Consider the following 13,983-nt stretch of genomic DNA (forward strand, 5'->3'; position numbering starts at 1 on the left):
TGATATGGTCTAAAAATAAAATAATATGAGCAAGAAATTTAAAAAATGATGATTGACTGATGATTGTCATGTCATTCTAAACCCTTATGACTTTATTCTGTGGAGCGCAAAATGTGAGGTTTAGCAGAATGTTCATGCTCCTCTTTTCCATACAATGAAAGTGATACATTGCATAAAACTCATGTGCTAAATTCTTAGGCCTGGTTGCATAAAGCACCTTAAGTGTAATTTTCCCTTAAGTTTCCCTTAAACTTAATGGTGTTGCAGAAAATAACCGTTAAGTATTACTTAAGGGGATCTTTTGGTGAAACGTCATAAACCCTAAGAATTTCCCTTAAGTATATACAGTATTTTTCACTTAAGTAATCCCTTAAAAAATGATAAGTGTTGCATAAAGCCCCGTAACTCCTATTTCCCTAAGTATAACATAAGGTTTGAAAAACTTCACCTTAAAGAATTAGTTCACTTTCAAAAAAAATTTTCCTGATAATTTACTCACCACCATGTAATCCAAGATGTTCATGTCTTTCTTTCTTCAGTCGAAAAGAAATTAAGGTTTTTGATGAAAACATTCCAGGATTATTCTCCTTATAGTGGACTTCAATGGCCTCCAAACGGTTGAAGGTCAAAATTACAGTTTCAGTGCAGCTTCAAAGGGCTTTAAACGATACCAGACGAGGAATAAGGGTCTTATCTAGTGAAACAATCTGTCATTTTTGAAAAAAAATGCAAATGTATATGCTTTATATAAACAAATGTTCGCCTTGCACGTGCTTCCGCCAAAACCGCACTTTCGTATTCTTCAAAGAGCTTACGCTGTATGTCCTACGCCTTCCCTATTCTACCTACGGAACGAATGCAGCGCCAGTTCTCACATGGGGGTGAGTAAATTATCAGGAAAATTTTATTTGAAAGTGAACTAATCCTTTAAGTGTTACACGGAGTGAGCAGGTTCAGTCCAAGTCTTCTAAGGAGACACGATTGACCGCTTTATATAATAAACAAATTGTAATTTAGGCATTTATTCACATAAACATTGATGAAATTACATATGTAGCACATATGGTCAACGGAAGGGCAAACGTGTGTGCATCAGGCGCAAAAACAAACCTCATTGATTCTTGCGCTTGCGCACACTTTCGAGCTTCTGAAACAGCCTTATTCATATGGATGTCTTTCAATGAATGGATATAAATGATGCGAGAATATTAAGAATATCTTTATTTGTTATTCAAATATGAATGAATGTCTTGAATAGTGGCAGAAAATCTCAATTTTGAGTAAACTATCAATTTGACTTTCTTGTCTGGTCTCGTCAATGTGGTTAGGGATGACCATGTATTAGTTTTATGTAAATTACAATAGTGAGTTTTAGATATCTGTCTACACAATAATTAATTCCCTACCCTACCTGCCTACTACAATCTTTCCACCTTGTTTATGCCATACCAATCTACAATCTCAATTTTTTCTTTTCTGCTTCTTCAGTTTGATACTGATAACAGGTAAAGCCCAATAATTATTTCACTCTTTGCATCAGCAAACAACACTACGCTACTAGCATATCTACAGATGCGGCAGTCAGTGAGGATTCTCTCTGATGTTTAGTGAAACATGTCCAGACTTGTGATTTAAAGATGGTGAAAAACATGCATGACTAAAACAATTTTTATTGAAATCTATTATGAGTAAAGTCTTCATCTCCTATTAGTGTACACCATTCAGATGATTCTTCACAAAAACACAATAATATTTTAAAGGGTTAGTTCACCCAAAAATGAAAATTCTGTCATTTATTACTCACCCTCATGTCGTTCCACACCCGTAAGACCTTCGTTCATCTTCGGAACACAAATTAAGATATTTTTGATAAAAATCTGATGGCTCAGTGAGGCCTGCATTGCCAGCAAGACAATTAACACTTTCAGTGCCCAGAAAGCTACTAAAGACATATTTAAAACAGTTCATGTTACTACAGTGGTTCAACCTTAATGTTATGAAGTGACAAGAAAACATTTTGTGCACCAAAAAAAATAAATAAATAATGACTTTATTCAACAATATCTAGTGATGGGCGAAGCTTTACGAATCTTTTATTTTGAATCAGTGGTTTAGAGCATGTATTAAAATGCCAAAGTCACGCCCCCCAGTGGTGAACCATTAAAATTCCGAAACACTTATGACGTAATGAAGCCTCGTTTACTGAAATCATGTGACTTTGGCAGTTTGATACACGCTCCGAACCACTGATTTGAAACAAACGATTCGTAAAGCTTCAAAGCTTCATGAAGCAGTGTTTTGAAATCGCCCATCACTAGATATTGTTGAATAAAGTCATTATTTTGTTTGTTTTTTGGCGCACAATAAGTATTCTCGTCTCTTCATAACATTAAGGTTAAACCACTGTAGTCACATGAACTTTTTTAAGTATTTATTGTCTTGCTGTCAATGCAGGCCTCACTGAGCCATTGGATTTTATCAAAAATATCTTAATTTGTGTTCCAAAGATGAACGAAGGTACGAAAGTACGACATGAGGGTGAGTAATGAATGACAGAATTTTCATTTTTTGGTGAACTAACCCTTTAAAGTTCCTCTATATGCTTTTTCGAATATTACCTTTAATGTAGAGTGTAATACAGCTGTTTGTGAATGTAAAAGGTCTGCAAAGTTTTAAAGATCAAAGTGTACGACAAATAATGTTATTGTCTACTAAAAGAAAGAATCGATTGTGAACTGAAACAGCACGTCCAGTAGGGGTGGGACAAAATATCGATATGGCGATATATCGTCATCCTTCTCTGTGCGATACGAGAATCGTATCGCTGCGCCAAATATCGATATTTTAATTTAAAAAAATAAAGCGCTATATATAGATTTCTTTGCTCAAAGCGTCCTACTTCAAGGCGGCGCTCGACACATGAATGAGGGAAACGTGAACTTAAGTTAACTAGCCTAAGAAAAAGAGGTTATTAACAGGATGGCGGACAGCAGTGTGAGTAAAATAGATGCCCCAGCCACGTTTAAGTTCAAAGTCTTGACGCACTTTTATACCATTGATGTGACAGTCGTAGACATCTTTGACGTTCTTCACCGAGCACTTAGATATACACGGGAGCATTTGAAAACATACATTAGGGATCCTCTGATAGACGCCTGCTTTCGAACGCTCCCGTGTATATCTAAGCGCTTGAAGAACGTCAAAGGGTCTGTTTGCACCTGGTGACTTCATGCATTTTCTCTGATCGGATAGCTATCCGATCGTGAAAAGACCAGGTCTAAATGCCTAAATGCCTAAAAACGCATTTGAGACGGATTTAAATCCGATCGCTCAAACCACTTCAGGAGATGGTCTGGGACGCATTCCAGTCAAAACTGTCTATGCTCAGTCTAAATGCATGTGGTTGTTGAAACTACATATGTAAATTTTACTTCTCCCAAAAATACTAAAACTGAAACATGTGAGAGTCAGATATGACAACGCTACTGCATCACACATCGCCGCAGATCTCTTCAGCAAGCTGACGCGCAAACTGCCGCATATGAAAGTGAAAGTAAGTCGCAGACGCATAACACACAATTATCTTCATTAAAAGTAATGAGACCTTAATACCAGTGCTGTTGCCGCTCTCTCCTATTGCAGTCTTTGATTTTGAAATTAACTGATGGTCAATAAAATGCACCTCATATTTCTTGCTTTCGGTGACGTGAACTCTATTAAATGTACATATAAGATCGGATTTATCCGTTAACCTGCACTTAACCTTTTCACGTGCATTTTGTTTTCATATTAAGACCAATATCGCAATGTATCATTATAGGATTGTCTAGCGATATATCGATTATCGCAGAATCGCTGACCCGCGATATTATCGTTATCGTGAGCCATTTATCGTGATCGTATCGTATCGTGAGGTACCCTCCGATTCCCGCCCCTAACGTCCAGCCTCACTTTCTATCACATACCTAGGTAACAATGTAACGCTGTAACAGATCAGGGTGTTTTCTTTGTTACTTGTAATTCTCTTCCTAATCAGTAGGGGTCAGACACCTCAGATAAAGAGAGTAGGACTCTAGGTATAAAGTACAAAGAAGAGAGGGTTAGAAAAAGAGAGCCACATGGTTAGCATGGTTGTTCTAGCTTTTCAGCATGCTGTGGGTTTCTTTGAGGAACTATTAGTTCGGCACTCATTTAAGACTGTTAAGGATACTAATGTTATTTGTATGAAGCAAATCCAATTGGAGTAAGCAGTCTCAGGTTCACTTCATGCAAATAACATTAGTATAAGTAATATTAGTATCCCTCTCTTCCTTGTCCTTTATACCTGGGGTCCTACTCTCTTTACCTGAGGAGTCTGACACCTACAGATTACAAAGAGAATTACAATTAACAGAGAAAACACCCTGATCTGTTACAAAGCTGTTTGGAGTGTTGCAAATCCACTTTTCATACACTTCCAAAGAATGAGGACTCGTGCTGGAATTGATACAATAGTAATAAAAAAACTGTTCTGAGAAAGCCTCTGGAGCTGAAATTCTGATATGGACCGTTACATTTCCGTCACACACTGTAAGCTGTAGACCAATCACAATGGACTGGGCCGTCTGACCAATCATAGCAGAGTAAGCTTGCGGAAAGGAGGGATTTAGAGAGGCGTTTTCAGACTCTATGAGAAATTATGTGGTGCGCTATGTATATTATGAGAAAATTAAAGTGTTTTTGACCTTTGATGCATGTAAGTCTATTGCTGGAGACATCCAAAATTCTGAACCTTTAAGAAAGCTTTTTTGGTCATGTTTTGGAGCTCAACAGCTCCAGTCTTTACAGAATAAGCCTGAACCTAAACCTGAAACCTGGACGTTAATGTTGCAGTACTTGAAGGAAGTGTTTAGTAAAACATTCAAGTTGCTCTTTGTCAGATAAATGTCTCACTCTCTCTGTCTTTCTGTGTCAGAGTGAAATTTAATGATGGCAGATGATCTTGGGCTGATGTGGCTGTGACGCAATGAGGTCAGCTTTGCTCTTTAGTCTTCATGGCACTCTGACAGAATTACTGTACAAGTTTAACAGTAGGAACTGAGATTCAGAAGAACTTTGGTTGATTTATGTCTGGGATTTCAGTGCTGGCATTATTGTTTCTTCTGCAGTTATGAATATTGTGAATTATTGTTTTATGTGTAATACATTGGGATTTATTTTCTGGTCAAAATAGCACAAATAAGACTAGGAGTGTGTATTCAAATTTAAGTATATGTCAATTTTGATTCCACATTGACTTTAACCCTCTGGAGTCTGAGGCTGATTTGGGGCCTGGAGAAGTTTTGACATGCCCTGACATTTGTGCTTTTTTCAGTTGTTCATAAACATATTAATGACAAAGGTGTCATTACACTGTATTCAGCACAAACTAGGCTACCATAATATGTGAGGAACATGTATGCACATGTTTGTGTTTTTGAAGGAATAACATTTATGCGTGGTTATTGAAAAAACAAAAAAATTAAGTCACTGAAATAAGGCCAAAAATATATATTAAATCTGTGTTTACAAGACTTTTGGGTATTGGAGGTTGTAGGCTAGAGTTTTTGCTTCAAAATTATGTAAAAATTATAATGCATACTTGTTCATATAAAACAATATATTGATTTAGTTTTTGTAAGACACTTTTTGTCAAGAAACACAGTATGCGTGGAGGCGTGAATCATCATGAATAATGGGTCATTTACACCTGAGAAGACAAAAGAATCGTATAAAGAACCTCTAATGGTGCTGCATAATAATGAGGCCTTTCAGTCAGGTAGGCTGTGAAAAAAACCCTCTGTAATCATGTCTCAGTTCAATTTAAAATAATGGTATTGTATTATATTCTTTAAAATATAATGTATTTCTGTGATGCAAAGAGTCTCAATATAGGTTTTTAGTTTAAAAGCATGCACATTTGGAGAAATATTGATGGATTCTCATATGTTTATGTCAATTTTCTATACAGATTAGTTATATTTATTCTATATTCATTGTCATCACTATGAGCGCTGGTGTTTTCAATTCATACTTGCAGCCGGAGGGCGCTCTGTACACCTTTAGTCCACAAATTATTCTAAAGAAGAAGAGGACATTTCAGGAATGGTGTTTTCAATTCATACTTGCAGTCGGAGGGCGCTCTCTGTGCACATTTAGTCCACAAATTATTCTAAAGAAGAAGAGAACATATCAGGAACTAACGGCATGTCTTCCAGAGGTCGCTAACCATGGCTTTTACATACAGATAAACACTTTTCAAGACAATAAATACATGATTGAGATGATGTATGCCTGTATTGACTCATAATTTCCCTCCGTGGGCGTGGCCGCATTAGCGGATAATGAGCTGAATCACAGACTTCTGACATGTGTCTCTTTTCATACAGATTACATAAACACAGAATTTTTGTTTTCGATATGACTTACATGATTTAAAACCTGACATTTCAACGTGTCTTTAGACATAAGTCTAATTTTTTTGTGATTAGTATTCACTAAGTTATAGTTCATTTTCTGAGAACTATCAGATTAAACTTTGTTCAGAGGGAGAGGACAGATCATGCATCATTTTAGTTTTCTTTATTTTGCAAAAAGCACAACATTTTGTTTTTACTCTGAGTGTATACAAATAAAAGAAGATATTCTATAGTTTCAATTGATATATTACTTATGTCTCTATGACAAAAAATGACGGAGTGTTTTAAGTCTGTTTTGCTGCAATGTGAAAAAACCCCTGCAAAACGCGCCGGCGCGTTTTCAGACCTCAGGGAGTTAAAGATCCTTTAAGGGTTCCATGTATTGAACAATCTGACTTCCAATTACCTTCAGTAAATGTATCAGCATCTCAAATGAAGCACGTTTGCCAGCTGTGCTTGACACTGAAGCGTTTACTGTATCTATAAATGAAATGGGCCGCTTCCTGCAGTTAGCTCAATTAACTTTGATAAATGGTAGTGAAACATGAAGGTGTGCTACAATGCCATAGTCCCCTGTGGCACAGTAATAATGAAATTTAAAAATGGTCTCTGAAGCTGTGGGAATTTTCCACTTCACATCCGCTAACATACCTTGTTATTCAAGTGTCCACATTTCACCTTTACTGCTCAAACCAATGACAAATGCCCCTTTCTGCCCACCACTTATCAAGCTTGGACATCCAGAACAAGTTAAACTGAATGCTGGGCTGCCCTTTTTGAGAGGGGTTATAAAAGAAAAAAAGACAGGAAATAGTTTAGTTGTTTTCCTAAATTTATTGTAGAGGGTCAAAGAGCTTATTAAGGTGCGGTAACATTTACCGTTTTTCTGCCAATTTTCACAAGCATGAAATCAAGTAATTTCAATAGGAATCCATGCAATCAAGAATTTAACTTGAGAGTGATATCTCCATACAGATTTCACAACGTCCTCAAGTTGATCACTGCGTTGTCAGTAGTTGCATTTAATAGTGCTGGTTTCCAGTGACTCTTTCTTGAGGTTTCATCATTACGATTAGCATTATGCCAGTAGGTGGCAACAAATGTCTTATTGAATGAGTCATTGAATCACTCAGCCAATTTGTTAAAAAAAAATGATTTATTCTTTGCTGATACTCCACTACTGTGAGTTGCATGGACATGCTGAACTTTGTTTGGATATATTTGTGCTGGCGAAGCAAAAACAGACAACATAGCTGTCAATAATGTGTCTAAAATGTAAGTAACATTATTATATTTTTTGTTTATTGAACTGTTGTATAAAAACAATATTAAACTCGACATTTACACAAACGTCTCAGGTTACGACTGTAAGCATGGTTCCCTGAGAAGGGGAACGAGACTCTGCGTCAAGGATTTGACGCTATGGGATCTGTTACACACCAGTTTTGATTGGCTACCACAGGTGATGTCACAGACATGCTGGCAGAGAATATAAGAGCGCCTAGAGATAACGTCATTAGCTTAATTTGTCTGAAGGAGTACGTACAGGCATGACTCTCCACTGACCAGTCTAATTTTAACTTGGTCGAGGCGCGGGTCATTATGTCGACTAGATCCTCGTATGTGGAGGTGAGGGAAGAGACAAACGTTCTCAAAACATCTGTCTTAATTTGTCACACGCTTCATGCACAAACTTCACGGAAAGGAAACTGGGATGGCAGAAAGCAGCAGCATGTTTGTTTTCTTTATTTTACAAAAGCAAAATGTTTTTGTTTTTATTGTGAGTGTACACAAATAAAAGTAGACCCTTTACAGTTTCGAATGATGTTATACATAATTTGAAACTGGAGTATGGGCAATGGAGTATTTTAAGTTGTTTCCGCTGTTATAATGATACAAAATGCTGATTTATGTCCTGGAAGTCTCACTACTACAGTCCAGTGATTAAATATGCATGTCCTAGAAATGGGTGGGACATATAAATGACATATACATGATTGACCTGTACGGTATGTGAGTGGAAATATGACCAACATGCCAACACATATCAGACAACAATCATCCAGATGAGCCAATCACTGGAGGTAAGCAGAAAAACACTACAGGAGTATAAAAACTAATCTCTGCACAAGTTTTATTTTTCATTATTCTATTTATTTCATACTTTTGTTACACAAGAGATGCTTTTATGCAAGAGTGCATTTTGTTTCCTGCTTACTGCTTAATATACTAAAGGAGGCTGTACTATACCAACTACTTCAGGGGTGACTAAATGCCGCTAGGTGGAACAAACTGTAATTTGCACTACTGTCTGTTCAAAATAAATGAATATACCTAGCATTGGGGATTTGTTGCCATTTCCTGTTGTACTGCATAGGGTTGGAGCGAAACTCTGCAGGACAGTGGCCCTCCAGGGCAGAGTTTGCCTATTTGACCGTTGCACTCACATCTTGTCTTTTGCATCATCTTGCGCAATACACAGCGTTCTAAAACATGTAGCTCAAGTTAAATGTTTTGTTGTTGTTGTTATTTTAAACGTGTATCTAGACCTTGCTCTTTTCATTTCATTGGCCCGCATTTCACATTTTGAAATGCAAAAACGCATTTTGTGTGAATTGGCACCAACTATTACATTTTGGCAAGTAAATCCCCACAGGTTTGTACTACAGACATGAATGATAACTCAAATTGCCTAACTCACTGGGGTGTTAATTACAAAAATTGGATGGAATGTAGCTTTCCCCCTGGCAGACAATAAAACAGAAGATGAAAAATCATGGAGATTTCGCTCTTTTTACTTGAGTCAGTACCTAGAAATGACCTATATCCATATAGGAATGTGTAAAGCCACTCAAAACACCAGCAACGGCAAGCCAACAATACTTACTTTCAGGAAAATTTAGAAATGCAGTTATTTTTGTAGTTCTGTTTGGTGCCACAGAAATGACACAATTTGGCTTTACATAATTGTTGGTTCTGCAGATGTTTGAGCTTTATGCATAATCAGGGAAATCAAGCCCGTCCACCCTCTCATCTGAACTCCTTGGGAGGCGTCTTGGAAATAGCAGTAAATGTATTTGAAAATTTAAATGCCCTCTCGGGACATAAAGTGATGTGAGTCATTGATGTTCCCTTTGAAGTGTTCAGTGTTCTGCTGAAAGGCAGGATCAAGCAGATTGTTTTCAAAGGATTTGTAATTGGTTGCATTAGTAATGTTAGGGCCAATTTGCTGTTTTTCTTTAATGGTTAGACATGTTTTTTTCTTGATGTACAAGGTGCACATCACTGCCTCTGTATTTTTATTTCTTTCATCAAAATAGAAGAGAATAGATTTTGGGTCTAAGAGTCTGTCAGAGCATTCAAACAAACATTTTGTCCCATTACAATAGCAGCGGTCCAAAGACAGCCGTGTTTGCCTTTGGTCGATTTAAATGGCTCTAAATAAGAGGGTATTGTTGTTGCCTTGGCAACATGCTAGACAATTTTATGTAATTTCAAGAGAGCTTGCTTGGGAAAAAAGAACAATTTTCACCTCCATGTCCTCTGACTGAAGGAAAACATCTAGCATTGATTATTACCACAGCATCAACCCTTAGTTAGTTTTACTGGGAGTTGTTGCTACAAAAATCATGTAATAGACTTTGTAAAGCAATGGAAATTGGGCATTTTAAACATGCTTCCCTGGACTATTTAAGACCTCTTTGAACAATTTTACAACCTTATTATATTTCCTATTGTTAATTTGAGCATGAGGAACCTATCATTTGATCTACTGGTCTGCTTGATGAAAAGAAAGAATAAGCAGTATTTTAGTGTCGAATCATGAAGAATCAGAAATGGATTCATTTTTATATCTAATGTTTGATTTGTTTAAGTGATGTGAGGCCTTTTAAAAGCAAGTGATCTTTAGAAAGTTTTTCACCTTTTAAGATTTATTTATTTACTTACTTTCTGAAACAGGTTGTATTACCATACAAATATATGGTATACAACCTGTATATACTGTATATGTTTGGATACAAAATGTTTTAATGAATGAATGAATTTACTAAACAATAACAATTAATTTGTTTATTCATTTGTTTGCAGCTGTGTAAAATGACAAAAGCATAACAAAATGACTAAAAAATAAAATAAAAAGTAATATACATTTTAAAAATAAACGCTAATTCAAAGCTATCTTCTTTCCTTAGCCCGATTTACAACGTTAAGCTTGTAATAATGTTTTATAATTTGAGTCCCAGTTATCACATTTGAGGATGATGGATCATTTATAGACTTTTCTCACAGCAGTTACAATAATGCTGCCTTCACGTGCTCTCGGAATTATCGTAAATACGAGTTTCCTAGGTAAAAATTGCACACGAACGCCCTCCCATTTTGAAAGTTGAATGCGATGAGCTCATAATCACAACATCAGAAGTGGGAATTTTCAAATTTCTGATAGCACGTGAAGGCAGAATAATTAAACTTATCATGCTGATGGTGGATTATAATCCAGAAAGGTCCAAATGACAATCATCAGTGACAACTGGAGGTTCACTCGTAGTCAAAAGCAAAAGTCTTCGGACTGCGGAGTGGCTACAGACATTGAAATCTACAGGTAACGCTAATACACACTAAAGTAAATCGTTAGATTAAATCACCATTGGTATCACGATTTATTGTATGCTAATGCTTTTGTCTCAGTTGGTCAGAACAAAAGTGGCAGACATGTTACTTACTTGTTCAGATGACTTTTTCTGGTGAAAATTCTTATTTTGGTCATACTTCCAAGACTTCCAAAAACATTAGATTCATCCGCGCTGAGGAGTCATGCCGATGCACAACCCACATAAAGATGATAATTCCGCAAATAACTGCAATTGCAGGTTTCAAACAGAGATGGCATCAAAGTGGCAGAACTTACAGACTGCAGCTTTAATAAATACTACAAAAATACAGAAAATTACAGCAAATTTAGGTAATTCTCCCAATATCTAAACTTAACAACTAACTTACTAACTATTAATAAGCAGTAAATTAGGAGTTTATTGAGGGAAAAGAATACATGTTCCCTATACTAAAGTGTTACTCTGTATAATATGGATAATATGGCTCATCCAATCTGAATTAAGAGTTTGTTTATGTATTTATTTGTTTGTTTGCTTACCAGAAACAGGCTGTATTGCAATATTTAACAGGTTGCTCTGTATATGTTTGCATAAAAATGTGTTCTTTAAATTAATTAGAGTATTTCTTTGCAGCTGTGTAACGGAGGGTCTGTCACAGATCTGGCTAAAGGTATGCTGAAAAGAGGAGACCGCATGGAGGAACCCATCATAGCCTTTATCCTGCATGAAGCTCTCATGGTAAAACTGAAAAACCAACCTGATTCCTCTGTATTTTTTTTAAATGCACCTTTTCTGTGAGCCATTTCACTGCTTGGCTCTGTAACATGTGCTTGTGTCTCTGAAGGGTCTCCAGCATTTACACATCAATAAGACCATCCATCGAGACGTCAAGGGCAACAACATCCTGCTCACCACAGAAGGAGGAATCAAGCTGGTTGACTTTGGTGAGGAAGTTGTTCTTTTATTGAGAAGTGACTGCTGGCTGTGAAAGAGAAAGCCTGAATGATTGAGTGTGTGTTTGTGTGGAAGTGAGAGACCGATAGCTTGATCAACCATGTTTTATACTCGGGTCAAAGCCATTACATGTGAGTGTTTCAATGCTAATTGAATAGCACTTATTTCTTCTCATCAAAAGCAGTGCATTTACATGTACGCTGATGATGGATGTCTAACACACTTGCATTAAAGCCCTTGACTGTTGTCATGTCATTGGGACAGAGGATATTGTCTGCTTTCAGTTACTAATGACTTTGCTTCTAGCTTTTCTTCACCAAATGAGTCTTTCTTAATAGAGTGTGTTAAAACAGAGCTGCATGATGTGATTGGAAACATTCAGGATTCTGTGATTCCACTCAGGCCCGGTTCCAGAATCAAATCACTGAGGGTGCTTCTGGAATTAGAGAGGGTACTCTAGCAGTGCAGATGTGTAAGCAACGGCGCCACCATAACATGAATAGCAATGTACATTGAGACATTTAAAAGATTATTTACAAATCATTACTTTTTCGTGAGTGTGCAAAACTCAGCACTGAACAACAACTCCGGTGTTTTAGCGGTGAGTGGATTCTGTCTAAATTAAACACCCCTGATTGGCCACTGTGTTCAAGAGATTAACAAACATGTCTGTGAATGGCTACATTGCTTACCACTGAAGAAGCACGTTGTAAATAGAAACATTTGACGTTCTTCGGAGCTCAAATACGCATAGGTTGTTTGTCACTTCCCTGAAATACGACCCATAGGAGCGATTACTAAAGTTGCGCCCCTATCGACAATAGGACACTTACATTTTAATGCATTGTTCCCTTTTATCTGCGTCATATTTCGGGTTTCGCATAACTCAATTGGTAGAGCATTGCAATATGTAACAATATGCAATCACGTGATCATGCGATCATGGGTTCAATCCCAGGAAACGCATGTGCTTATAAAGTGTGTATGCACTATAAATCACTAAGAGTAGGTTTAGGGGTGGGGTAGGTATAGTCGTTAATAAAAAAAAAAAGGACAATTGGTGTAAAAAGTCCACACATTGCATTTAAATGAACACACATTTTGATTGGTAACAACAGTCATACGTCATTTCATGACGACAGACCATAGACTGTAAAAAAATATGGACGTAGTGTCCGTGACGTCACCCATAGATTTCTGAACAGCAGTTTTGACGCGTAAAGTTTCCTAGGTAAAAATTGGATGCTAAGACACGCATCTTAGCTGCGCGTCACCACACGTCACTCCCGGATAACTGAAAATGGGCAAAAAGGCGGGGAGGTGGTTTGAGCTGATGTGACTGGTTGCTGAAACCACGCCCGCCTAGCTCGACGTGACCATGTTAGCAAGCAAAGGAGCTATCTATCTATCTTAGATACTATCTAAATTATTAATGAAGATAAGTTTTATCATCAGAAAGTTCTAAAGGTTTACTGTCAATCTACGGTGTTTTTTTTAAAGATATAGATGCTCCAACACCAGTAATTTGTGTTGGGTGTGCAAATAACAACATGGAAAATTAAAATGGGACTTCATACCTTTATAATAGAGATCGCGAGATGAATCCAATCTGTGGCACTTGGGTAAAATATAAATGTCCATTGCAAAACAAAAAACAGTACTTTTTGTCCATGAAATATTGATATATTATCCATTGTTTGCATAACATTTCTTCTTCTGCTCTCTGTCATCGTTCTTCAAGAAAGGATGTAATCTGAGCAGCGTTTATGTTGTAAAACTGTATACGATCGTATCTAACAAACAAATGAGCCCGTGTCCAAAGTATATTTTTTCAAAATAGTGCAGCAGTTTTAGTTATAATATCCAGACAGTGCTGTCAGAGTTGTATATCCTCCTGGTATTGTCATTGTAGTAAATCTCACAAACAAAACTTTTAGCCAATGCCACGATCCAACAACGTGTGTTCTGTTTCTTCCGCA

The 13,983-nt window shown here is 36.9% G+C and overlaps 1 protein-coding gene across 1 annotated transcript in view; it reads left to right on the forward strand.

Moving 5' to 3' along the window:
* Positions 1-13,983, forward strand: part of myo3a (myosin IIIA) — a 128,362-nt gene that overhangs the window by 39,784 nt on the left and 74,595 nt on the right. The window contains 2 exon segments of the mRNA XM_048174702.1: positions 11,684-11,788; positions 11,895-11,994. Coding sequence (XP_048030659.1) covers positions 11,684-11,788; positions 11,895-11,994 — 205 coding nt within the window.

This window comes from Megalobrama amblycephala, linkage group LG22 (assembly GCF_018812025.1).
Source record: "Megalobrama amblycephala isolate DHTTF-2021 linkage group LG22, ASM1881202v1, whole genome shotgun sequence".
Classification (NCBI taxonomy): Eukaryota; Metazoa; Chordata; class Actinopteri; order Cypriniformes; family Xenocyprididae; genus Megalobrama; species Megalobrama amblycephala.